At 39.7% G+C, this 25,899-nt stretch overlaps 2 protein-coding genes across 3 annotated transcripts; both read right to left on the bottom strand.

Annotated features, from left to right (window-relative positions):
- Nucleotides 1–8,463: 8,463 nt before the first annotated feature.
- On the bottom strand, nt 8,464–11,677 carry LOC111526952 (protocadherin beta-17). Its single transcript, XM_023193023.2, has one exon. It carries the CDS (start codon nt 11,526–11,528, stop codon nt 9,138–9,140), a length of 2,391 nt encoding a protein of 796 aa, XP_023048791.2. The 5' UTR covers nt 11,529–11,677; the 3' UTR covers nt 8,464–9,137.
- A 2,391-nt stretch (nt 11,678–14,068) lies between these two features.
- PCDHB6 (protocadherin beta 6) lies at nt 14,069–17,695 on the bottom strand. Of its 2 annotated transcripts, XM_023193025.3 has the most exons (2): nt 17,263–17,493; nt 14,069–17,057 (listed from the first exon to the last, which is right to left on the bottom strand). In XM_023193025.3, exon 2 carries the CDS (start codon nt 16,884–16,886, stop codon nt 14,910–14,912), a length of 1,977 nt encoding a protein of 658 aa, XP_023048793.1. In that variant the 5' UTR covers nt 16,887–17,057; nt 17,263–17,493; the 3' UTR covers nt 14,069–14,909. The 2 variants fall into 2 exon arrangements, with proteins under 2 accessions (XP_023048793.1, XP_023048792.1); XM_023193024.2 differs by having other exon boundaries at nt 14,069–17,695.
- Between the last annotated feature and the right edge of the window lie 8,204 nt (nt 17,696–25,899).

Raw genomic sequence — 25,899 nt, forward strand, 5'->3', positions numbered from 1 at the left:
ACAAAAAGAGGAAGGAAAGGGTGTGCTTTCATTTTTTAAAAAGATTGTTTCCATAAGGTACTCCGTGGCACTTGTGCTTTTATCTCACAGTCTATGATTGAGTTACAAGATGACACCTGGCTTCAAGAGAAGTTGAAGAATATAATCTATAGCTCACATACCTACATAAGCAGCTAAAATCAGAAGTATATGAGTAATAAATAGGGGGAAAATGTATATTTGGGTTAAAGTAGCCATCTATATCATACCCACTTAGACCTGACCTATTGCCCCAACTGCCCACTAGGAACAGATAGGGTCAAAAAAGTTATCTGGTTCAGAGCAGTTATTAAAGGAACATGTGACTGCCTCTCTCCTTATTGGCGGTGTGGCTTGTATCCAAAAGAATTCTTGTTCACTGAATGCTAAGCCTAGGAAGCAATAGAGAAATTAATTCAAGTGCTAGGACAAGGCCTCTTGAACAAACAATGTTTCCCCAGTGTGCTATATGGAATATGCCATTAATTCCTATTTCATTTTATAAATTTTTTAAAAATTCAAGGGTCTAGAAAGTGTAAAACTCCATTTTTCAGACTTCTTAGAATTATTATTCTGGATGTAAATTAGGTTTTACCAATGAGATTCCTTCATGTGAGTCTTAGAATACAGGCAAAGGTTGTCTTCCACTGTTCACCAATAAGGTCAGAAAGATATGAATGCTTGCAGCCAAGTCAGCATTCCTCTGTCTAGCCATCACCTTCATAGAGAACTGGAGACCACTGTGGCATCCAGACACTCTGTGCCGGTGTGCAGCCATCAGTTTTGGAGGTGGGAGAGGGCACTGTGGGAGCAACAACTTTGGTAGTAATAGTAGCATCAGCTTCCTGATTCCTGTGCTGCAGCTGTGGTCATATGCCTTCAAAACCATTTCAGTGCTGACTCTCTTACTTCCGCTTTTCCAGTTCTTCCAGTGATTTTATATAAGCATCTAAGTCCTTGTAGCTGATATGGTTTTTGGTTTTGGTTAGAGACACACAGAGTGGTTTTTGATTTTTGTCCTGAACTCTGAATAATTCATCCAAACTCAAAATTTTATTCCTTCGTTCCAATTATAAGTAATAGGAGCCTCTCAATTGGAGTTCGTAAAAGAAAAAAAAAAGTGTGAAACATAAAATCATCAAAGCTTTAAGGCACTGGTCCCTTAATCTGATACAACTTAGTTTAAGAATAGGGGAGAATAAAAAATTTCTGATGTACTCCTGAGAGACTAAGGATAAAATTATTTGATAAATTTGATGTATATCATTTTTAGAAAGCAGAGCATGGTCTGAAGGTGAATAAAAATCTTTCTTCCTCCATGTGTAACACAGTAAGTCAAAATTAGTTTTAAAAATGTATTATTTGTAAAGAAATAAGAAAGGGCTCAACATCACATTATAAACGTTAAAAATGAAAGCTGGGTCACATATTTTAAATGACATATTATTAGGTGAACAAAGCAAGTATCAAATACTGTAAATAATAAATGGGTATTTTATAAAGATAAAGAAATAAAATATTTTGTTATGTTTAGGCTTACTAAGCCAGATAAAATAACAAACTGAAATTTATTTATTACTTTATTCAACATTCATTCACCTATATTTATTTCAATACAGCCATGTGCTGCATAACGATGTTTGGTCAACCATGGATGGCATATACAATGGTGGTCCTGGAAGATCATAATGGAACTGAAAAGTTTTTGTTGCCTAGTGATGCCATACTTATAGTAATGTCATAGTGCAATGCATTATCTGTTCTATGTTTAGATACACAAACACCATTGTGTTATAATTTTATCTAGTAGTCAGTACAGTAACATGATGTACAGGTTTGCAGCCTAGGAACAATAGGCTATACTGGGTATCCTAGGTGTGTATAGTAGGCTACATTATCTAGATTTGTGTAAGTACACTCTATGATGTTGGAACAATAATGAAATTGCCTGATGACACAGTTTTCAGAATGTATTTCTGCTATTAAGCAATGAATGGCTGTGTATATTTTTCTAAGCCCATAAGATAAAGAGCCCTCTCTGAGAAGAGAGTACTGTCTAGTGGAGAGGGGGAGATTATGGATTTGTCTGAGCAGAGTACTCAGTTGATGAAATATTGGATTCAATGTATGCAAAGGAAAAATAGCCTAATTAATACATAATTGAAATGGTGGAAAAACTGAATCTTCAGGTTGAATAAACATTAGACAGACCTTGTCATTTCTGAAAATGATAGTATTGATAATTCATATGACCCTCCTAAGGAAAACAAAATATAATGGACAAAACTTAAGAAAAAACTTCAAAACTAATGAAGAGCCAAAAACATAGTAGAAAATGGCAGAAAAAGCCCAATTTCTTATGGAAGCCTGTCATAGAGGGGTAAACAGAGTATCAGAACAACACTTCTCATGCTCTCAGGGAATTTAAAAATATTTGTACTCAGGCTTTGATCTGAAGCTATGTGGGATTAAAGAAATATAAATCAAGGCTCAGGTGTAACCACAGTTGCAGCGTATTGTAGAAGTATCCTCTTCACATTAAGAGACTCCTCAGGGATACATCGATAATGTAAATACAGTGTAAACACCAGCAATCTAAACCTGCCCTCAGCCTCCAACTCCAGGGAATTACATAGAAATCTCCCTGATGTTAAGCAGAGCAGAAGAAAAAAAACACACACAAAAAAAACACATGCCTGGGAAGTTGTATCTACATATTGGGGTGTGTGTGTGTATTGAGATGGGGTCTTACTATACTGCCTAGGTGGGTACAGAACTCCTGAGCTCAAGTGATCTTCCCACCTCAGCCTCCTGAGTAGCTGGGACTACAGGTGCCCACCACTGCACCTGGCCCTCTTGTGTATTTGTATTTTGAATATACATAGATTGAGATGCAAGGAGCCTCAAGCTATTTAATTAATTTGTGATGGTCCACTATTGATAGTGTTTCCAATATCCTGGTTGAAACAAATGAAAATCTATTTTGAAAGACGGAACATGTGCAACCTAGGCCTTGTAGATACCCCACGAATAAATTTTCAAGGGCAATCAACCATGTACGTCCTACAAAGAAACAAAGACATCATGAACGAGAAGGAGCAGAAACAAAATAGAGTAGGCATAGGCCCACACAAACTTCAGATATTAGAACTATAAGGCAGATTTTAAAACAAAATATACTTACCATATATAAATAAATGATATACTTGAAAATATCTGCATGAGCAGATTGAAAAGACACGCGGAGTTCCAGGGAAAAGTAATGTGTAATTACCATAATCAAGACACAATCTGATAAAGATAATGAATTTCAAGGATAGAAAACAAGTTACCTACAGGTGAAGCAAACAGGCTTCAGAATTTCCCTGAGCAACATTTCATACCAAAACAGATTCTGAGGGAAATAAATTATGGCTCAACTATTTTATACATAGCCAAGCTGTTGCTCAAGTACAAAGACAACAATGCAGCAAACAGGAAAGAATTCATTAAACCTTGTGCTAGTACTGATGAATTCTTACTGAAAAAAATACTACTTAAGGATAAAAATCAAGTGACTTATAGATGACTGTAGAAACTATGATAGAAGAATTAATGTTATATTTAATGTCAACAAATCTTTGAGGAAAAGAAAATCCACTAAAAATTTTATACCCTGCTAAATTGTATTTCTCAAGCATGTGAAAAAATACAGCACCTATGAACTCTTATCTAAAGACTGACATCTGATGAAATCAAGCAAATCAAGTGATAAAACAATATAAATGATTCAGGTACAGGAAAATTAGCACAATATGACTGACAGTAAGGACTGCATTTTACTCCAGTTTGAGCACACTAGTTTTTCTCAATTTTTTCCTGGAACTTTATGTAAATGATAGAGGGCAAGGGTTTAAAATAAACAAAATTATAAAGACAAAAATAATGGGAAGAGAGTAAACCGTAGGGGAGAGAAGTCACAAAAATTTTGGAAGATGCGAAGCACACAGACAATTGGTAACTGACAGTTTTATTTTTGCTCTCAAATGAAAAGAAGGAAAGTTAGTATGAAAATCAAATCTAGCCAAAGTAATAATCCAGAATGAGGACCCAGGGAGAGGCTAAAAACAACACTGGCTGAAAATATATATAAGGAGTATTTAGATCTGAGAATTCCTTTCCTAGTCAGTGAAGCAAGGCACTTTCCCTTTTCTCATCATGGCAGAAAATCGGAGGTGTAATATCCATAGTGGTTTAATAGGAAGGGCTCTGGACTAAAGGACAACAGCACAACTTAGGCAGGACTGAGATCTTAGTGAGAAAGTGGGTTAAAAAAAATTAAGACACTTTCTCTCAAACCAAGGAGCTTACAAAGTGCTAGGTGTCAAGTTGATAGTAACTTCCATCCTACCCATCCTTACTGAATTCCTCTCTGAAGAACAATGTGAGCCCAAGAGAGAAGACTTACAGAGATTGACATTTTTTCTCCAAATAAAATGTTTCCTGTTTCGTTACCCTAAGGTGAGGTCCACCACTCAGTCTCACCCAAACATACAATGTTTATCAGCTTTTAAGTGCCTTATTTTGTAAAAGGAAAAAATAGCCTTGGCACGGTGGCTCACGCCTGTAATCCCAGCACTTTGGAAGGCTGAGATGGGTGGATCACCTGAGGTCAGGAGTTTGAGACCAGCCTGGCCAACATGGTGAAACCCCATCTCTAATAAAAATACAAAAAAACCACCCGGGCGTGGTGGCAGGCGCCTGTAATCCCAGCTACTCAGGAGGCTGAGGCAGGAGAATCACTTAAACCCAAGAGGCGGAGGTTGCAGTGAGCTGAGATTGCACCACTGCACTCCAGTCTGGGCTACAGAGCAAGACTCTGTCTCAAAAAAAAGAAAACAATACATAATTGGGCTAATCAAAATTTTAAAAAATCTTTTTTACTTCAAAGGACACTACCAATAAAGTGAAAACACAACTCAGAGAATGGCAGAAAGAATTTGTAAATCATGTATCTGATAAGAGTCTAGTATCCAGAATATATAAAGAACTACTAACATTCCACAATGAAAATATTTTAAAAATTAGGTTAGATAACTGGCAAAGAATTTGAGTATACATTTCTTTAAAGAAGATATTCAAATGAACAATAAACATATGAAGAGATATATAACATCATTAGTCATTTAGGAAATGCAATTCAAACCACAATCGGATACTACTCCACACCTTCTAAGATGGCTATAATAACAAAAAATAAGTGTTGGTGAGGATGTAGAGAAATTGGAACCCTCATACACTGTTAAGAGGAAAGCAAAATGGTATAGCCACTTTGGAAAGCAGTTTGATAATTCCTCCAAAAGTTTTGTATAGAGTCAGTATGTGACCCAGTAATTCCAATCCTAGGTATACACCCAAGAGAAATGAAAACATGTTCACACAAAAGCCCATACATGAATGTTCCTAGCAGCATTATTCGTAATAGCCAAATCGTGAAAATAAACCCAAATGCCCACCAACTGATGAACAAACAAAATGTGGTACATTCATACAATGGGATATTTTTTAGCCATAGAAAAGAACGAAGTGTTGATGCATGCTATAACATGAATGAACCTTGAAAACATTATGTTAAGTGAAAGAAGCCAGACATAGTCTATGATTCAATTCACATGAATGTCTAGAATAGGCAAATCCAAAGAAACATAAAGTTCATTAGTGGTTTCCAGGGGCTGGAAGGAGGAGGGAATGGGGAGTGACTGCTTATGCATAACAGGTTTCTTTTTTGTGCTGATGAAAATGTGAAAAATGTTCTGGAATTAGATAGTGGTAATAACTGTACAGCCCTTGGAATATACTAAAAACCACCAAACTCAATTTTTAAAAAAGTGAATATTATGGTATGTGAATTATATCTCACCAAAGAATTTTAAAACTGCAAGGTTACTATAGAAATAAATACGCAGAGACCAAGAAAAAGCTTTTTGAAAGTAAAACGATGATAGCAAAAGCTCAAAATTCAGCCATGGAGGAAATTTACTGGAATCCAGGAAAATAAAGATAGAAGATAGAACAAGGATAAGAAAAATTAAATATCAAACCAGGTTACTATACAACTAACAGAAATTGCAGAATAAAAAACCAAAAACCATTTAGTAGAGGAAATAATTTTTTAATTAAAAAAAAACCCTAACAAGCCTGTTCTAGTCTGAAGAACATGTCTCAAGATAGGCAAGTCTCACTGAGTAACTAGTGCAATAAAAGACCAAAATTCTTACACTATGACACAATGATGACATTCTAGAACACTGGAGATACGTACAAGAACCTTAATGTATCTGGAGTAGGGTTTCTCAGCCTCAGCACTGTTGGCAGCTGTGACCGTCAAAAATGTTTGCAGACATTGCCAAATGTTTGATAATTGCCAGACATTTACCAAAGATGGCAAAATTGCCATTGGTTGAGAATCAGGGATCTAGAAGGAAAATAAAGTTTCTCAGAAAAGAGTGGGTAATCAGAATGTTGATGATCATCTCAACTTTGGTGATTAGAAGACAACAGAGGAATTCTTTAAAATACTAGCAGCAAATAATTCCTAACCTATAATTCCACACCCAAGAAAATCTTCAAATAGACATTTGAGTTTCTGACATCTGGAATTTTTTATATTCAAGCGATCAAAAGATTTATTACCAAATATTCTTCTGACAGTTAAGGGAGAAAACCAAACAAGAGGAAGATGTAACATCCAGAAGAGGAAATCAAATGGAAGAGGAAGATAAATTCCCAAGTTAGTGGGAAAAGCAAACTGCCAGCTGTGCAGTAGGCCTAGAGAGCAAACAATGTACAATGGAACAAGACTCTGAATAGCTCCAGGATGGCTCCAGGAGAAAAGAATAGAACCAATAGATTTCTTTATGAGTTTAACTTAAGCTTCAGACATTACAAAATTTGTGGATAATTTTTTAAAATGTACATAGAAAAGTAGTTGGAAAAGAAGGCAATTATGACCTTAAAGGTAAAAAATAGGCTTTTTGCTTTTACTCTTAAGGCTTAGGTGTAAGTAACATTTTTATGGTGAAAATTATATAAACATTATCTAAACAGAATTTTGATATTGCAAGGTAGAGGAAATGTGCAAGTTGTGTGTGTGTCTGTGTGTGTACCCCTTAAAAACTGGATATCTAAAACTGGGATTTGAGAAAAAGCACTTTATAAGCATATGTGATTTTAAAAATAGGGAAGTAAATATAGGAAAACACATAAGAGCATCAAAAGTGGTTACCCTGGGCAGTCAGACTTGAATAAAATTGGGGAAAAAAGTAGCATTATATGACTTTTAAATTAAAATTTAAAAAATTTGAAATGCTGGCCAGGTGTGGTGGCTCACACCTGTAATTCCAGCACTTTGGGAGGCCGAGGCAGGTGGATCACCTGAGGTCAGGAGTTCGAGACCAGCCTGACCAACATGGTGAAACCCCATCTCTACCAAAAATACAAAATCAGCCAGGCACGGTGACACATGCCTGTCATCCCAGGTACTTGGGAGGCTGAGGCAGGAGAATCGCTTGAACTCAGGAGGTGGAGGCTGCAATGAGCCAAGATCGTGCCACTATACTCCAGCCTGGGCAATAAGAGTGAAACTCCGTCTAAAAAAAATAATATGAAATGCCTAAACAATTATGGCAAGTATTCTTTCAAAATACATTGTAAATGTTGTAAGTATTGATAAGGTAATATATATTTAATTCTAAAAGGATAAGTAAGGTTAAGAAAGAAGAGAAAGGGTATAAAATGTTTATTTGCTCATTTTTAAGCAGGTGGTTAAGTAATGCTAATGTCTTAATATGCATCTAATCTTGCTTTTTAACCTTTACAGGGACTACTTATCAAAGCTTAAGCAAGTTCTATAGTTTCACACTTCGTTTTATTGTATTCAATCTGATCATTTTAATCAGAAGCTATCAGTTTATTATAGATCCATTTTATAAAATTATTTTCATCTATTACTTTATTCTTATATGCATCCATTGAAATATTTTAGAATGATGTTGACTTAATGAAATTAGTTCTGCTGGTGGAATAATGATGTTAATTTGCTTTCTTTTGTACTTACTCTATGTTTGAATCATGTTTGTTTGTTTGTTTTTGAGATGGAATCTCTCTCTGTCACCCAAGCTGGACTGCAGTGGCATGATCTCAGCTCACTGCAACCTTCACCTCCCAGGCACAAGGAATTCTCCTGCCTCAGCCTCCCAAGTAACTAGGATTACAGGCGCTCACCACCATGCTCAGCTAATTTTTGTATTTTTAGTGGAAATGGGTTTCACCATGTTGGCCAGGCTGGTCTCGAACTCCTGACCTCAGGTGATCCACCCACCTCGGCCTCCCAAAGTGCTAGGATTACAGGTGTGAGCCACTGCACTCTGGCTGCTATATATTATTTTAAAAGAAGGAGAGTCATTATTTACATACCAAAGCCATTTATTATTTTTAAAAAAAGCAATCACAAGTCAACCAACCTTTTTTCTATTATTCTTTCATGTAATAGGAGTTGAATCCTTTAGAATAACACCCGATGGTCTATAAATATCAATTTTGAAAGAAAAAATTCAAGAGAGAAAACATCACCTAGGTAAAATATTGGTTCATTTGAGGGAAGAGTAGTGTTTTTGAAACAACACAACAGAAATGCAACAATTTACAAGATTACTAAAATTTTTGCATAAATGAGAAGTATTTTTTAAACTAAAAGCTGTGATTTACAATAGACTTAGAGTCATGCTGATGATAATCAGAAAGTTAGAAACACTATTCTCTTAATCATAACATATCAATGAACAAGTTCAAATATTGGGAACCTGAAAACACCTGTGAGTTCCAAAATCTGACCAAACAAAAACAACAACCCTAGGAAACACCATTTATCTGCTATTATGTACACATGCTATAACTAACGTAGCTGACAACCACCACAACAAAAATTAGAGGGAATGGAAAATAGTCCAGCAGGTTGAAATAGCTATAAATATAACAGCCATTACTAATGTGTGAATATGTGACTCTGTGTGAATGAGAGAATTGGGAACTTACAGATGAATAGTGAATTCTATGATTTATCACGACCTGTTGTCAGATTCCTAATTGAACCCAAAATCATTCCTGGAGTTGGAGTTTGCCTCGCTGTCCCTGCCAGTCCCTTCACCCAAGAAGTTGGGAAGTATCGGTTTAAGAAACTTGAACTGGCTCTCAGAACTTTCTGCCAGGTAAACTTCATACTGATAATTCTGGGACAGGGTCCCGGTGCCGCTCACGTCCACCAGATGTCCTGGAAAGGGGCCCTCGGGCACCAAGTAGCGACCCACCGAGGCCGCCTTGCTCCTCCTGCACAGCCGCACCGCCACGAACAGGAGCACCGACAAGAGGAAGAGCGACGACACCGAAGCCAACGCGACCACCAGGTAGACGGTGAGCGAGTCGGCGTGGGCCTGGGCCGGGGCCGCCTCCGGGAGCGGCAGGTAGGGCTGGGAGAAGCCGTCCACCAGGAGCACGTGCAGCGTGGCAGTGGCCGAGCGCGGAGGCTCGCCGTTGTCCTTGACCAGCACCACCAGCCTGTGTTTGGCCGCGTCGCGCTCGCTCAGCAGCCTGGCGGTGCGCACCTCGCCATTGTGCGCCCACACGCCAAACAGCCCGGGCTCCGTGGCCTTGAGCAGCTGGTACGACAGCCAGGCGTTCTGGCCCGAGTCGCCGTCCACTGCCACCACCTTGGTCACCAGATAGCCCGGCTCGGCCGCCCGGGGCACCAACTCGGTGCAGGGCGCGGAGCCATTCTGCAGCGGGTACAGCACGAAAGGCGAGTTGTCGTTGGTGTCCAGCACCAGCACGCGCACCAGCGCCTCGCTGCTCAGCGCCGGGAAGCCGCGGTCTGTGGCGCCCACGCGGAACTCGAACGCCTGCAGGGCCTCGTAGTCCAGCGATCGGAGGGCAAACAGTTGGCCGTTGTCCGCGTTGATGGAGACCAGGGAGACGAGGGGCAGGTGCCGGTCCTGGGGTGGCAGCAACGAGTAGGTGACCTGGGCATTGGTGCCTGAGTCTCTGTCTGTGGCGCTGACGCTGCCGATGTGCAGGGCGGGGCTGTTGTTCTCGCGGACGAACAGGGTGTAGGAGGTTTGGGTGAAGGTGGGGGCGTTGTCATTGACGTCGGAGACCCGCACGGTTATGTTGTACTCGGTTTTCAGCCTGGGTGTCCCCAAGTCTGTGACAGTAATGGTGATGTTGTACTCGGCCCACCTCTCTCTGTCTAGCGCTCCTTCTGTTAACACGGTGTAGAAATTTTCTAAGGTAGGCTTTATAAGGAAAGGGAGGTGGTCTTGGATGGAACACATCATTTTTCCATTGTTCCCAGAGTCCGGATCCGAAATTCCGAAAACAGCGACCACTGTTTCTGGGGAGTTTTCTGGGATATCACTGATGAGTACGGACACGGTAAGTTCCGGTGCGTTGTCGTTTACATCCATCACTTCTATGGCTACGGTGCATTTTCCTGAAAGACCCCCACCGTCTGAGGCCTCAACTTCCATATGATAAGATTGAATTTCCTCAAAATCCAACGCCTTTTTTAGTCTAATTTCTCCCGTGATTGAGTTTATTTCAAAGGCCTGAATGATTTGATTTGAGTATTGAAAAAATGAGTAGGAGAGCTCCCCATGGGTCCCAGCATCTAAATCCCTGGCAGAGACAGTGATGATGAGGGAACCTACAGGGGTATTTTCTGGGACCTGCACCTCGTAGAGCCGCTGAGTAAATTCAGGGACGTTGTCATTGATATCTACAATCACTATGAGAACATGGGAAGTCCCAATTCTGGGCGGTGACCCACCATCCAGCGCTGTGAGGGTTAACCTGAGCTGCGGCTGCTCCTCGCGGTCCAGCGCTTGATCCAGCACGAGCTCTGGGTATTTCTTGCCGTCGCTGTGATTGCGAGTGAAAAGGTGGAAATAGGAGTTGGTGCTAATTGTGTAGTTCTGAACTGTGTTGCTACCTACGTCCAAATCTTGAGCTATTTTCAGAGGAAATGAAGTCCCTGGATGGCTGCCTTCAGAGATTTTCAGGAGGATTTCATTTTCCAAGAATTCTGGGGCATGGTCATTTACATCTTGGAGCTGTAGTTCACCTTGAATAAACTGCACCGGATTTTTCAGTAACATCTGGAAATGCAGTATACATGGATCTATGTCACTGCACAACTCCTCCCTGTCCAATTTTTCTTTTAGGAGCAAATTCCCACTCTTCTGTTCGAGCTGCAAATACTGTTTGTTCCCTTTGGAAAGAATCCGGGCGCCCCTTGCGGCCAGTTCCCCTACACCCAGCCCCAGATCTTTTGCTAAGTTGGCCACAAAAGAGCCGCTGTCTCTCTCTTCTAGAACTGAATACTTAATGGTAACGCTGCCCGCCTCCCACAGTAGTAATAAGAAAATAATGGCGGTCACTTGCCTTTTCTCTGGTGCTTTGGGGAGCGGCGTCTCCATCATTCCTCAGGGTCCAAATATGCAGTATTAATCACAAAACAATTGCTTTACAGCCAACTCAGCTATCTTGATTTAAATATCTTGAGTTAGTTCTTTTTAACATGGACCGACATGGGATGGCTGCCTCTCTGAAACCTTCTATCCCCAGTGGTGAAAAAGTGTTTCCTTTTCGAGTTGCCAGAAAACCCGCACAGCTTTTAAGGAGACACTGATGCTGCAGTTTTTCACTCTTAGCCTGCAGCGCCACCAAGCGTTCTGCTTTACAACTTCAGATAATTTTCATTTCAAAGCACACTGTATACTGTGATAGCTAAAACATAAAGCAGGCCTTTTAGGTCATAGCCTGTTATATACTCCCTTTTCCCCCGCCTACTATGTGGCCTTGTTCAGGTAGCTAAGAATGGTTGTTACAGCAAAAGTAATGTCTATATCTATATTCATCTTCCTTATAAAGGTGCAAGTTCAGCACACAAAACTCTGCTCCAGGCAAATTCATTTATTAACAAGTATTTACCTGTAGGGACATTCATGTAGCTTCTTGGGATAATACAGTAAATGAAACATAAAAATCCTTGCTCTTGGAGAATTTACATTCTATTACAAAAATGCTAATTTGTTCTATTTTACTGGAAGAAATCATGAACTTTCAAAATCTAGTTTCACTCTGAAATTGTAATGTGCCTGTAACTCCTGAAAGAAAATAAAAATATTGTTTCTTGTTAGTCTCTGGTCTACATAACCATTGGGGTTTTTTTTTTCTTCTTTCTTTCTTTCTTTCTTTTTTTTTTTTTTTTTTTTTTTTGAGACATGGTCTCACTTTGTTGCCCAGGCTGAAGTGCAGTGGCCTCAATCTTGGCCCACTGCAACCTCTATCTCCTAGGTTCAAGCGATTCTCCTGACTCATCCTTCTGAGAAGCTGGGACTACAGGTGCGTGATAGCACACTAGGCTAATTTTTGTAGTTTTAGTAGACAAGACATTTCACCATATTGGCCAGGCTGGTCTCGAACTCCTGGCCTCAAGTGATTCGCCTGCCTCGGCCTCCCAAAGTGCTGGGATTACAGGCATGAGCTACCATACCTGGCCACCATTTAGGATTTTTTTCCTTTATAAATTTATTATGTGCAATGCCCAGTGAAATTTAGAGAAAAAGGTGGTTTGTCTTGTTAAAAATCAATATAGGCCGGGTGTGTTGGTTCACACCTGTAACCCCAACACTTTGGGAGGCTGAGGTGGATGGATCACTGGGGGCCAGGAGTTCGACACCAGCTTGGCCAATATGGTGAAACCTCGTTTCTACTAAAAATATGAGAATTAGTCAGGTGTGGTGGCACAAACCTGTAGTCCCAGCTACTCGGGCGGCTGAGTCAGAAGAATCACTTGAACCTGGCAGGTGGAGGTTGCAGTGAGCTGAGATCATGCCACTGCACTTCAGCCTGGGTAACAGAGCAAGACTCGTCTCAAAAAAAAATTAAAAAATCAATATAAGCTAGAATCTAGGCAATGTCTTTTCTACAAATGTAAAGAAGACAACAAAGTTGACAAAGTCAAAAATACACTTTCTGGGGAAGGGTATTGACCTGTCTGCATTGGACAGGATACCACCCCAGTGTACATTCTCTAGGATTAAGGGATGGGGATATTGAAAAACACTACTGCTTCAACTAAAAGCCAAGTGACTGGAGTGAGGATAATGGAAGAAGGAATCTCACCAAGGAAGAATGCTGTTCTAAGGAGAAGAGGGTATATATCTGAGAACACAAAACAGTAAATGTTCTCCACACTCAATCAGTTGGTAATCATCCATGACAGTCAGTTCACTTATCTGGACACAAAACACAGTCAAATGTAACTTAGTTCAGCCCAGTTCCACTTCAATTAAGGATAAAAATAAAATAGTTGGCCAGGTGTGGTGGCTCATGCCTGTAATCTCAGCATTTTGGGAGGCTGAGGCAGGTGGATCATGAGGTCAGGAGTTTGACACCAGCCTGGTCAAGATGGTGAAACCCCATCTCTACTAAAAATATAAAAATTAGCTGGGTGGGGTGGCATGCACCTGTAATCCTAGCTACTAAGGAGGCTGGGGCAGGAGAATCACTTGAACCTAGGAGGCTGAGGTTGCAATGAGCCAAGATCGTGCCACTGCGTTCCAACCTGGGCAACAAGAGCAAAACTCCGTCTCAAAATGAAATAAAATAGTCACTGAATGGTCATTTTAATATACATTGCTTACCTTTGATGGAAAGTTGAAAGAGGGATTTTTAAATGAAATATCACAAATACAACTGACACAAATAAGACTAAATATGGGCTAAACTGTGAAAGTAACTGGTTTTATGGTTAATACAGGCAAATGATGCTTACACAACACTAGAAGGGAAAATCTGATGTTACCAAATAACCTGCCACTAATATGTTACTTAGATTTTGGTAGATACCAAATATCTTGAGAAAGTGAGAGGAGGAGTTTGGCAAATATAATTTGAAAGCCTTTCAACTTTCAAATTGTTAAACAAAGACAAAAAGGTAAACTGTGCTGTTAAGTATTTTATTTTCTGTAGTGGTATGTAGGGTGAGTAGAAGAGTCAAGAGTGTTTTCTGTTTTGAAGGAAAGCAATAGTGATTTGACTAAGAAGTGATATTTCATACTTTCACTCATTGGCAAGGATATTTTATTGTACAGAGGATATTAGCATTTTGCTGTAGATACAATAGTATTTTTAAAAATCAGTACTAGAATGTTAGTAATGTTCAGCAAATATTTATTAAGCATTTATAATTGGTCGACTTTCTTTTTTTTAAAGACCATCATGTTCTTACATGAGGCTCACAAACTAATGTGTTGACATTTCAGTAAAGTCTATAGTCACAAAAATTTTGGATTGACTATTATGGGATACTAAAATATGCATAAGTATGAATGGCTATTTAGTGTTTAGTCATCATTAGTTCTTATTTTTAGTGTTACACACGTAGGAGTTACTGCAAAATGAGACATTGGAGGATTAAATAATATTAAATACTCACATTTGAAAAACAGTCCTACATAGCAGTAGTGAAACAACTCTTACCAATAGCTAGAAATACAATCTTACTTAAGGATTTACAATACTTTTTTTGGGGTAGGGGAAGAATAGATAATTTAATTTCAAAAGTTTAAAAGTATGCAAATAAAAATTTACTTTGTGTTCATATTGTCAAGTACCCTCAAGTGAAGTAATAAACTCCTAAGCGTGAACAGAAAATACTAAGACACCCAGCATCTTACTTTATATAAAATTTCAACCTAAAGAATAGAGGTAAAATAAAAAAGAAACAGAACATGTAACTTTAAGTTAAAAGATATCTGCAAACATAAGTAAGATTTAGTAAAATGATCCCACATTTAACTAAATGGGAAGCTATTCGGAAAGGTGGGGGTTTCTTCCATTTCTCTCTCAGTGCCCTGAGGAGGGAAGTTGGGGATAGTCGGCTTCAGGAACTTGAACTCATTTGTTCCTGAGCCTCCCATCAGACACACCTCGTACTGGTAGCTCTGGGACAGGGTCCTGCTGCCGCTCACGTCCACCAGATGCCCTGGAAAGGGGCCCTCGGGCACAGAGCAGCGACCCACCGAGGCGGCCCTGCTCCTCCTGCACAGCCGCACCGCCACGAACAGGAGCACCGACAAGAGGAACAGCGACGACACCGAGGCCAACGCCACCACCAGGTAGACGGTGAGAGAGTCGGCCTGGGCCTGGGCCGGGGCCGCCTCCGGGAGAGGTAGGTAGGGCTGGGAGAAGCCGTCCACCAGGAGCACGTGCAGCGTGGCGGTGGCCGAGCGCGGAGGCTCGCCATTATCCTTGACCAGCACCACCAGCCTGTGCTTGGCCGCGTCGCGCTCACTCAGCAGCCTGGCGGTGCGCACCTCGCCATTGTGCGCCCACACGCCGAACAGCCCGGGCTCCGTGGCCTTGAGCAGCTGGTACGACAGCCAGGCGTTCTGGCCCGAGTCGCCGTCCACTGCCACCACCTTGGTCACCAGGTAGCCGGGATCGGCCGCCCGGGGCACCAGCTCGGTGCAGGGCGCGGAGCCGTTCTGTAGCGGGTACAGTACGAAGGGCGAGTTGTCGTTGGCGTCCAGCACCAGCACGCGCACCAGCGTCTCGCCGCTCAGCGCCGGGGACCCGCGGTCTGTGGCGCCCACGCGGAACTCGAACGCCTGCAGGGCCTCGTAGTCCAGCGACCTGAGGGCGAACAGGTGGCCGTTGTCCGCGTTGATGGAGACCAAAGAGGCGAGGGGCAGGTGCGGGTCCTGGGGCGGCAGTAGCGAGTAGGTGACCTGGGCGTTGGTGCCTGAGTCTCTGTCTGTGGCGCTGACGCTGCCGATGTGCAGGGCGGGGCTGTTGTTCTCGCGGACGAACAGGGTGTAGGAGGTTTGGGTGAAGGTGGGGGCGTTGTCATTGACGTCGGAGACCTGCACGGTTATGCTCTGCTGGGTTTTCATCCTGGGTGTCCCCAAATCAGTGACGGTGATGGTGATGTTGTACTCGGCTCTGCTCTCTCTGTCCAGTGCCCCTTCTGTTAACAGGGTGTAGAAATTCTCCACGGAAGGTCTTAGTAGAAAAGGGAGATTGTTCTCTATTGAACAAATAACCTGTTGGTTATGCCCAGAGTCTGCATCTGAAACACTGAAAACTGCCACGATGATCTCTGGCAAGTTTTCTGGGATGGGGCTGATGAAGAACGACATGGTGAGTTCAGGGGCGTTGTCATTCACGTCCAGGACCCTGACGACTAAAGAGCATTTTCCTGATAGGCCCCCACCATCTGTAGCCTCAACATCCACGTCATAAGACTGAACTTCCTCAAAATCCAAAGCCTTTCTCAACCGAATTTCTCCTGTAATTGCGTTTATTTCGAACGGTTGGTTGATGTCATCGACTTGAAACAGGGCGTAAGATACCTTCCCAAACGATCCTGCATCTAAATCTCTGGCTGAGACGGTAATAACCAGAGAGCCGAGGGGATTGTTTTCAGGGATTTGAGCCTCATAGAGCTCCTGAGCAAACTCGGGGATGTTGTCATTGATATCCAAAACCTGGATGTGAATCTCGGAGGTCCCTGACCGGGGCGGAGACCCACCATCCAGCGCGGTGAGCGTTAGCATGAGTCGGGGCTGCTCCTCGCGGTCCAACGGTTTGTCCAGCACCAGCTCCGGGAACTTCCTGCCTTCGCTGCGACTGCGGGTGAGAACGTGGAAGTGAGGGTTGGAGCTGATTGTGTAGCTCTGAAGGCCGTTGCTGCCAGTGTCTAAATCGTGTGCCATTTTCAAAGGAAATATCTTTCCTGGCATAGTAATTTCTGATATTTTCAAGAGCATTTCTCTGGCAGGGAATTCCGGGGAGTGGTCATTTATATCTCTGACTCGCAAGGAAGCCTGAAAAAACTGCAAGGGATTTTCCAGTAACACTTGGAAAGGTAGCAAACACGGCTCAGTGGAGCCACACAGTTCCTCCCGGTCCAGTTTTTCATTTAGCAGTAAATCATGGGTCTGTGGATCAAGCTGCAAATGTTGTCTGTTCCCTTTGAAAACAACCCGAGCGCCCCGTGCAGCCAGCTCCCCCACCCTCAGTCCCAGGTCCTTTGTCAAGTTGGCCACAAACGTGCCACTTTCTGTCTCCTCCAATACGGAATACTGAATCGATTCAGAACCTACCTCTCCCCAAAGCATCAATAAAATGAAGAACGCCACTTGCCTTTTCTTGTTCTGTACTTTAGTTTGCATCATGTCTATTGTCTGATTACAGAAGAAAAATCCTTTTCAGCTCCCAATCACCACATCCACCGTCGACCCTCTCAGATGTCTTTGCAGAGATTTTTAAATTCGTTCTTACAACTTGTCTGGCGACGACTGCCTTCCCGGACACATCTATCTCAGCTTTAGCTGTAAATGTGGTCTGTATTTTCACTTGGCTTCTGGGTGAAACAGAGTCCACCAAGTCTGCAGAGCTTTCATTCACTCTCTTAGCTTGTACCGCCACCTCGCGTTCAAACTAATAACTTCATGAAATGTTTCAGGTCAATAGCATTTCGGAAATCTGAGCATTATAAAGACTTTTAAGTCGAGTCAGTGTTTCTCAGACTGAGTGCGTGGACCACATGCATAAATAATTGCTTGCGAGCTTTGGTTTCTTTGTGTGTACGTTTTTGCTTTTAAGCCACTTCCTGGGTTCACTCCCCTCTAGAACTTGAATCAAATTCCCTGGTGGTGCTAATTAAGGAGAAAGATTGAAGTGCAGATTCTACACTTCAATCTTTCTCCTTTGATTCTTCAGCAGTGCAATTTATCTTTGATGAGCCATTTAATCCATGAGTCCAAGAGGTACACTATTTAATTGTCCCAACAAACAATGCAAAACAATGAAGTTTGTTAGCAACAATAATGGTAAAATAAACAATAAATTATCTAAATTATACACTCATAAATGGCATGAACAAAAAACTTACTTTGTTATATAGTTACGCCTGCACAGTAAAAAGAACAATTAGGCTATTAGGAGGGAAACTGAGGCAAAGAAGTATTTATGATACAAAGAAGTATTTATGATACACGTATATAAGTAAATTAAAGTATTTAAAAGAGGGACTAGAAGCAATCAAGTATTTGTCATAAGCATTTTAGGATTCTACCCCATTTTTACATGGATAGAATTAGGCATTGTTTTAAGAGGCTTGTGCATTTTATTTTAACTTTTTTGATCAAATTCCCCTCTTACGTTATTTAATCGAGTTCCAAATATATTACCCTGTTGTACAAACATGACGTAGTGCAGAAAACAAACATTCAAGAATTACCTTCACCATCTTCTCACAGCAAAAAGAACACCAAGTCCTATAAATACAGGCCAAATTAAGGTACTGTAAAAAAGGTGAATTACATTTGAGTGAATGCCATGGAATTCAATGATGGAATATTATGGCTATATCCATTCCCATCTCACTAGTTTCTGATCAGATATATTGGAACATATATCTCTAAACAAGCTGAAATGTGTGAAATAGATTAGTGCACATAGAAGAGGCAAAATATGCCAAACAATTCAATTCATTTCAGATTGATTTCATATTTATTGAGAGGTGAAATCAATTGAGCTCAAACAAAGTTCACTTCCGGTAAGAGCCAAGGTGATAGAAGATTAAAAATCAGGATATTTTCAAATACATAAACTCTAGGTAAAATAAATGAGGCTAAATAAAATCTGAACTCTAAATAGCTGAGATGATCTTATAGTTCAAAATCACCTCTATGTAGCCAGAAAAACGAAAGATTATGAATGTGACCAGCCTCCAGGGTTCACTTGATAGATGCTACTGAGAATACACTGTTCCTTGAGGATGTGAGTAACAAAATGAACTTATGAAGTAAAACCAACAATAATAAACATCTTGGAAGGGTGTCACTTCTTCGCTGAAACAAGGCCATTATTTCCTGCTCAATCTTAAATGCTTTCTTCTTTCAGTGAGCATTCTGAGTTCTGATTCCAGCTAAACGGCATCCATGAAGTCTTTTATTCACTCTCTTTCTCTGAAGCACCGCCAGGCATCCTCGAATATAGGTTGTTGAATTATTTTTTACTTCAAAGCAAATTTATCAGCGGTACAGTATTTGTCAAACTCCATTTAGATCCTTGAAAAGTCTTTGATAACATTGGTAGTTATATGGAAAGAGGATAATATCTCAAAATACCCAAAAAGATATCAGTCAGGTCTATCAAGATACTGCCTTTTTATAGAAAATGGATTACATTAGATTGTTTCAGGAGAATGTTTCTCTGGTTTGCCCTCTTTTGCTTTGATTTGATTGGCTAGAGTAGACTGGATTAACTTTGCATTCATAAACATGTTCTCACAAGGACTCATTAACTTAAAATTTTTATTATGGAAAAATTCCAACATATACAAAGTAAACAGAATAAGCCTCCGTACACCATCAGTTTCACAACATTCTGTTGTCTCGTTTTGTCTATACCTTTCTCTCCATTCTCTGCTTCCTGTTCAATGATTACTTTTGTATAGTTCTTTTCTTAAGGCAATGTTTACAGAAATTGAAATGCACCAATCTTAACTGGGCCATTTTAAAAACTGGATTCATGTGTGTAACTCACACTTTTTTCAAGATACGGAACATTTTCATCATTCACTGGGAATCATCTTAATCATATTTTGAAGCTCAGTTTTATTAACTGCGGAGCAAAAACCTTGGTCTCATCTGGACACATGATGCAAAAGTAGACAATGTGAAAAAGCACCATGCCCCATATTCTTTATGCTCGTGTATGCTAAAGTGAAGTGATAGATTAATTTAGCTGGACTGTTACCAGCAAGCTGAAATAGTATTTTAACTGATTGAACGTTGTAAAGTATGTTAAAATTAATTTTATTTAGTTAGCCTGTAATGACAGGTTGAGCAGCCCTTGTCCGAAATGCTTGAGACCAGAAGTGTTTCAGATTTCAGATTTTTTAGATATTAGAATATTCGCATGTACATACTGGGATATCTTGGGAATAAGAACCAAGTCTAAACATGAAATTCATTTAAGTTTCATATACATCTTATACAAATAGCCTGAAGGTAATTTTGTATAATATTTGTAAACAATTTTGTGCATGAAACAAAGTTTGCATTATGTACTTATGTGTGGAATTTTCTACTTGTGGCATCAGATTGGCTCAAAAAGTTTCCGGTTTTGGAGCAGTTCCTATTTTTGGATTTTTGGATTAGGAATGCCCAACCTGTACCCGTACTGCATAGCTGATCAAGCTGATTTCCACTTTATGTTTCAGTTAATCCCATTATAATTTTAAAAAATTATTCAAGTTTATCAAAAGAGAAAGAAAAAGACCTTCAAGCACAAATTGACTCTCTTAAAACTCTTCTTTAGTTATATGGAAAGAAAACACAGTAATACAGGGAAAAGTTAGAGATGATATATAAGCAATCACTTAAAGAAACTCAATTTACAGGAGATATGCTGCAAGGAAGTTGAAAATATAAAGGATATGATACTAAATCACACTTGAAATCTGAAATGATTGGGTAAGACACTTTGTCAGTATTGCTAGAGGTTTGTCTTTTTTTTTTTTTAATGTTTTTTGAAGAACTAGTTTTTTGTTTCTTTATTGCTTTCTCTATTTGCTTTGAATTTTCTTGATTTCTTCTATTATCTTTGTTATTTCCTTCTTTCTGAATCCTTCAGGTTCATTTTCCTCATATTTTTCTAGATTCTTGAGGTAGAAGCTTGAAACTGATAAACTGGTGGGTGACCGATTTGAAAATTTTCCTCTTTTCTAATGTACATATTTAGTGCTATAAAATTTTCCTCTCTGCACTGTGTTAGCTATGTCTCACAAAATTTGATGTGTTGTATTTTCATTTTCAATTCAGGTCAATGTATTTTTAAATTTCCCTTGAGATCTTCTTTTTGATTCATAGATTATTTAGAAGTACGTTGCTACATATCCGAGTATTTGAAGGTTTTCCTCTTACCTTTCCGTTATTCATTTTTAGTTTAATTTCATTGTGCTTAGAGAACCCACTCTGCATGATTTCACTATTAATTTGGTTAGGTTGGTTTTACGGCTGAGGTTGTGGTTATCTTACATAGGTTCTGTGAGCATTTGAAAATAATGTGTATTCTGGTATTGTTTATTCTGGTGTATTCTGGTATTTTTTATTCTGGTATATTCTGGTATTGGAGTGTTCTGGTTTATTCTAGTATTGGAGTGTTCTGGTGTATTCTGGTGTTGGAGTGTTTTATAAATGTTAATCAGATGCTGTTAGTTGATGGTATTATTGAGTTCTTCTGTATCGCTGCTGATTTTCTGCCCTGTTGATCTATCAATTGATGAAGGTCATTGAAGTCTCCAATTGTAATTGTGGATTTCTCTATTTCTCCTTCTGTCAGTTTTTGCTTCATACATCTTGCAGTTTTGTATATATACATTTGGGATTGCTATGTTTTCTTCTTTTATCATTATACAATATCCTGCTATGTCCCTGATATGTTCCATGCAGTCTCTGATAATTTTCTTTGCTCTCATGTCTACTTTATATGATGATTTTCTTTGCTCTCATGTCTACTTTATATGACCTTATGGCTACCCCTGCTTTATTTATTAATTTATTTATTTAGTTATTCTTATTTTTATCTATTTATTTATTTTTGAGACAGAGTTTTGCTCTTGTCTCCCAGACTGGCATGCAATGGCGTGATCTCAGCTCACAGCAACATTCACCTCCCAGGTTTGAGCAATTCTCCTCCCTCAGCCTCTGGAGTAGCTGGGATTACAGGTGCCCGCCACCACAGCAGCTGATTTTGTATTTTTAGTAGAGACGGAGTTTCACCATGTTGACCAGGCTGGTCTCAAACTCCTGACCTTAGGTGATCCTCCTGCCTCAGCCTCCCAAAGTGCTGGGATTATAGGCGTGAGCCACTGCACCCAGCTCCTGCTTTATTTTTTCATTAATAATTGTATACATTTTTGTCTTTTTACTTTCAAACTGCATGTATCATTATATTTGAAATTAAGTTTGATACATATAGTTGGGTCATAATTTTTCACACCCATTCTCCCAATGTTTTTGTTTTAACTGATGTGCTCAAACGATTTACATTTAACATAATTATAGATTAGTAGAGATTACCTCTGCCATTTTTTGTTTCCTGTTTGTTTTCTCTGTTTTTTTGTTTGTTTCTCCATTTTCATTTTTCTACCTTCCTGTGGGTTATTGGAACATTTTTTAGAATTCTGTTTTGATTTAGTTGTAGTGTGTGTGGTTTTATTTAGTGTATCACTTTTTATAGCTTTTTACTGATTACTCTAGGTATTACACTATATATACACAACTTATCAGTTTACTGATTGATATCAGTAACTGATATTTTTACCAGTTCAAATGAAGCATAGAAAATGTACCTCCCTTAGTGTCCTTTTGCCCTCGTTCATTTATAACATGTTTAAATATTTCCTGTACATACAGTTAGGACCACATTTAGAAAGTGTTATAACGTTGGATTCAACCACCAAACATAATTTTGGAATCTCAAGATAAAAAGAAAAGTCTGTTGTATTTACTCATATTTTTGTTTCCTGTGTTGTTTCTTCCTTCTTGATGTTCCAAGATTGCTTTTTAAATTGTTTCCTTTCTGTTTGGAGAACTTGCATTAGCAAATATTTTAAGGTAGGTATACTGCAACAAATTCTTTTCCTGAAGGGTAGTTTCACTGGATATAGGATTTTGGGATGACAGTTGTTTTCTTTCAGCACTTAAAAAATATTGTGCATCTTCCTTCTAGCCTCCATAGTTTCTGATGAGGAATCTACTCTCATTCAAATCGTTACTGCCCTGTAGGTAAGGTGTCATTTCTCCTTCACTGCTTTAAAGATATTTTGTCCTTAGTTTGCAGAAATTTCACTATGATGCCTCTTGGTGTGGATTCCTTTGGGTGTATCCTGTTTGGGATTTGTTCGGCTTCTTGAATCTCTGGTTTATGCCTTTTGCCAATGTGCTTAGTTTCCAGCCATTATTCCTTTGAGTACTTTTTTTAGCTCCACTCTCCGTCTGGCCTTCTTTTGGGACTCCAGTGACACAAAGGTTAGATCTTTTGGTATGGCCCCACAGGTTCCTGAGCCTCTGTTCATTTTTTATGGTCTATTTTCTCTTTCCTCTTCAGAATGGGTAATTTTTATTGTTCCATTTTCTGGTTCATTGATTTTTTGTTCCTTCCACTCTGCTGTGGAGCCCATTATCTTGAGTTTTTATTTCAGTTATTATATCTGGGTTTGTTGTTTTGTTTTGTTTTGTTTTGTTTTGTTTTGTTTTTTTTTTTTTTTTTAGACAGAGTCTTGCTCTGTCACCCAGGCTAGAGTGCAGGGGGGCAATCTTGGCTCACTGCAACCTCCCCGCCTCCTGGGTTCAAGTGATTCTCCTGCCTCAGCCTCCCAAGTAGTTGGGGTAACAGGCATGCACCACCACGCCTGGCTAATTTTGCGATTTTAGTAGAGACGCGGTTTCACCATGTTGGCCAGTCTGGTCTCGAATTCCTGACCTCAGGTGATCCACCCATCTTGGCCTCTCAAAGTGCTGGGATTACAGGCGTGAACCACTACACCTAGCCCCATTACTATATCTTTAATTTCTAAAATTTCCACAGGGATTTCTTTATATCTTTGATTTCTTTGCTGAGACTGTTTTTCATTTGTTTCAAATATGTTCATAATTGCTCATTAAAACATTTTGATGAGATCTGTGTATAAATATTTGTCAGATAATTCTAACAACTGTTATCTTGGTGTCAGCATCTCTTTGTTGTCTTTTTCATTCACTTTAATATTTTCCTGATTCTTGGTATGACCCAGATAATCCCTTCCTGGATGTGCCTGTACCCAAAAGGAACCTTTGCTGGAATGAATGAGGCAATATATTCAAGAATGCTTATAGCAGCATTGTTTATAGTAACAAAACTCTTAGAACAACCAAAAAGTAAATCATTAGTAAAAAGAATTTTTTTTTTTTTTTGAGACAGACTCTCGCTCTGTCGCCCAGGCTGGAGTGCAGTGGGGGATCTCGGCTCACTACAAGCTCCGCCTCCCGGGTTTACGCCATTCTCCTGCCTCAGCCTCCCGAGTAGCTGGGACTACAGGCGCCCGCCACCTCGCCCGACTAGTTGTTTTTTATTTTTTAGTAGAGACGGGGTTTCACCGTGTTAGCCAGGATGGTCTCGATCTCCTGACCTCGTGATCCGCCCATCTTGGCCTCCCAAAGTGCTGGGATTACAGGCTTGAGCCACCGCGCCCGGCCTCAGTAAAAAGAATTTAAAGTTCATAGTACTCCATTTATATAATGGAATACTATGGAAGAGTTAAGTGAATGAACTGAATTAACATGGATAAATTCAATAGCATAATGATTAAAAAGAGCAAGCTCACAGAGGATCCATACTATATAAATTCATTTATATAAATTGCAAAGAGATAAAACTAAATGGTGGAGGCATAACATCTTGGCATCATTCTAATTCTTAAGTTGGGTAATGGGTAGATGAGTGACCATGTTATTATTGTTTATTATTATTATTATACATACATGTTGTATGCACTCTTTTGAATTTTGATAGATTTTAAAATAGAAAAAAGTAAAAACAAACAAACAGCAATTTCTGAGCTGGGCATGGTAGCATCTGCCTGCTACTCAAGAGGCCAATGCAAGAGGATCACTTGAGCTGAGAAGTTCAAAACCAGCCTGGGTAACATAGCGAGACCTTTTCGCTTAAAAAAAATTCTTTAATAAACATGAAGCAATTTCTCTGGGGTCAGGTTGCCTGGATTCAAATTCTACTTCCACCTCTTATTAGCTAGGTGATTGTTGAAATCCTAACCCCCAGCATGATGGTAGGAAGTAGGGCTTTGAGTGGTAATTAGGTTACGAAGAAGCAGCCCTGAATGAGATTAGTGCATTTATAAAAGTGATTCCAGAGAGCTCTCTTGCATTTTTTTCTGCCATGTGAGGATACAAGGAGAAGTCAGCGCTCTGAAACCTGGAAGAGGACCCTCACCAGAACTCAACTATGCTGGCACCTTGATTTTAGACTTCCAACCTCTAACACTGTAAAAAATTACTTTCTGTTATTTATAAGCCACTCAATCTATAGTATTTGTTACAGCAGCCCAAACTCATTAGGACAGTGACCTTGGGCAAATTGCTTTACCTCTGTGTGTTACAGTTTGTTCACCTTGAAAATGTTGACACTAATTGTACCATTATTTTGAGGATTAAATGAGATATGTATAAAGTATTCGGAAAATAGCCAAGTACACTGAAAGTATGTAGTAGTAATAATAGTACATCATATATAATAATGTTTAATAACAAAGTTTGTAGAAACTTGAATATGCCACTAAGACTAAAAATTCATTAGAAATACTCAAAAATAAAGTGAGAGACTTCAGAACATAGAAGAAAAGCTAAAGATGTAAAATAAAAGAGAATATAAGAAACAGAGAAATAATTGAGAATATTCAATATCTGACAAGCATAAGTTTCAGAAGGAAATAACAAGATTAAACTTAGGGATACAACTATTAAAAAAATAATAGTAGAAATGGGCCAGGTACAGTGGCTCAAACCTGTAATCCCAACAGTTTGGGAGGCTGATGCAGGTAGATCACTTGAGGTCAGGAGTTCGAGACCAGCCTAGCCATATGGTGAAACCCCAACTCTATTAAAAAAAAAAAAAAATCAAAAAAAAAAATTAGCTGGATGTGATGGTGTGCACCTATAGTTCTACCTACTCAGGAGGCTGAGTCAGGAAAATCGTTTGAACCCAGGAGGC

The sequence above is a fragment of the Piliocolobus tephrosceles genome, chromosome 4, assembly GCF_002776525.5.
Source record: "Piliocolobus tephrosceles isolate RC106 chromosome 4, ASM277652v3, whole genome shotgun sequence".
Classification (NCBI taxonomy): domain Eukaryota; kingdom Metazoa; phylum Chordata; class Mammalia; order Primates; family Cercopithecidae; genus Piliocolobus; species Piliocolobus tephrosceles.

Coding starts and splice junctions, on each gene's coding strand:
- LOC111526952 (XM_023193023.2), bottom strand. CDS start 11,528: ATGATGGAGACGCCGCTCCCCAAAGCACCAGAGAAAAGGCAAGTGACC.
- PCDHB6 (XM_023193024.2), bottom strand. CDS start 17,294: ATGATGCAAACTAAAGTACAGAACAAGAAAAGGCAAGTGGCGTTCTTC.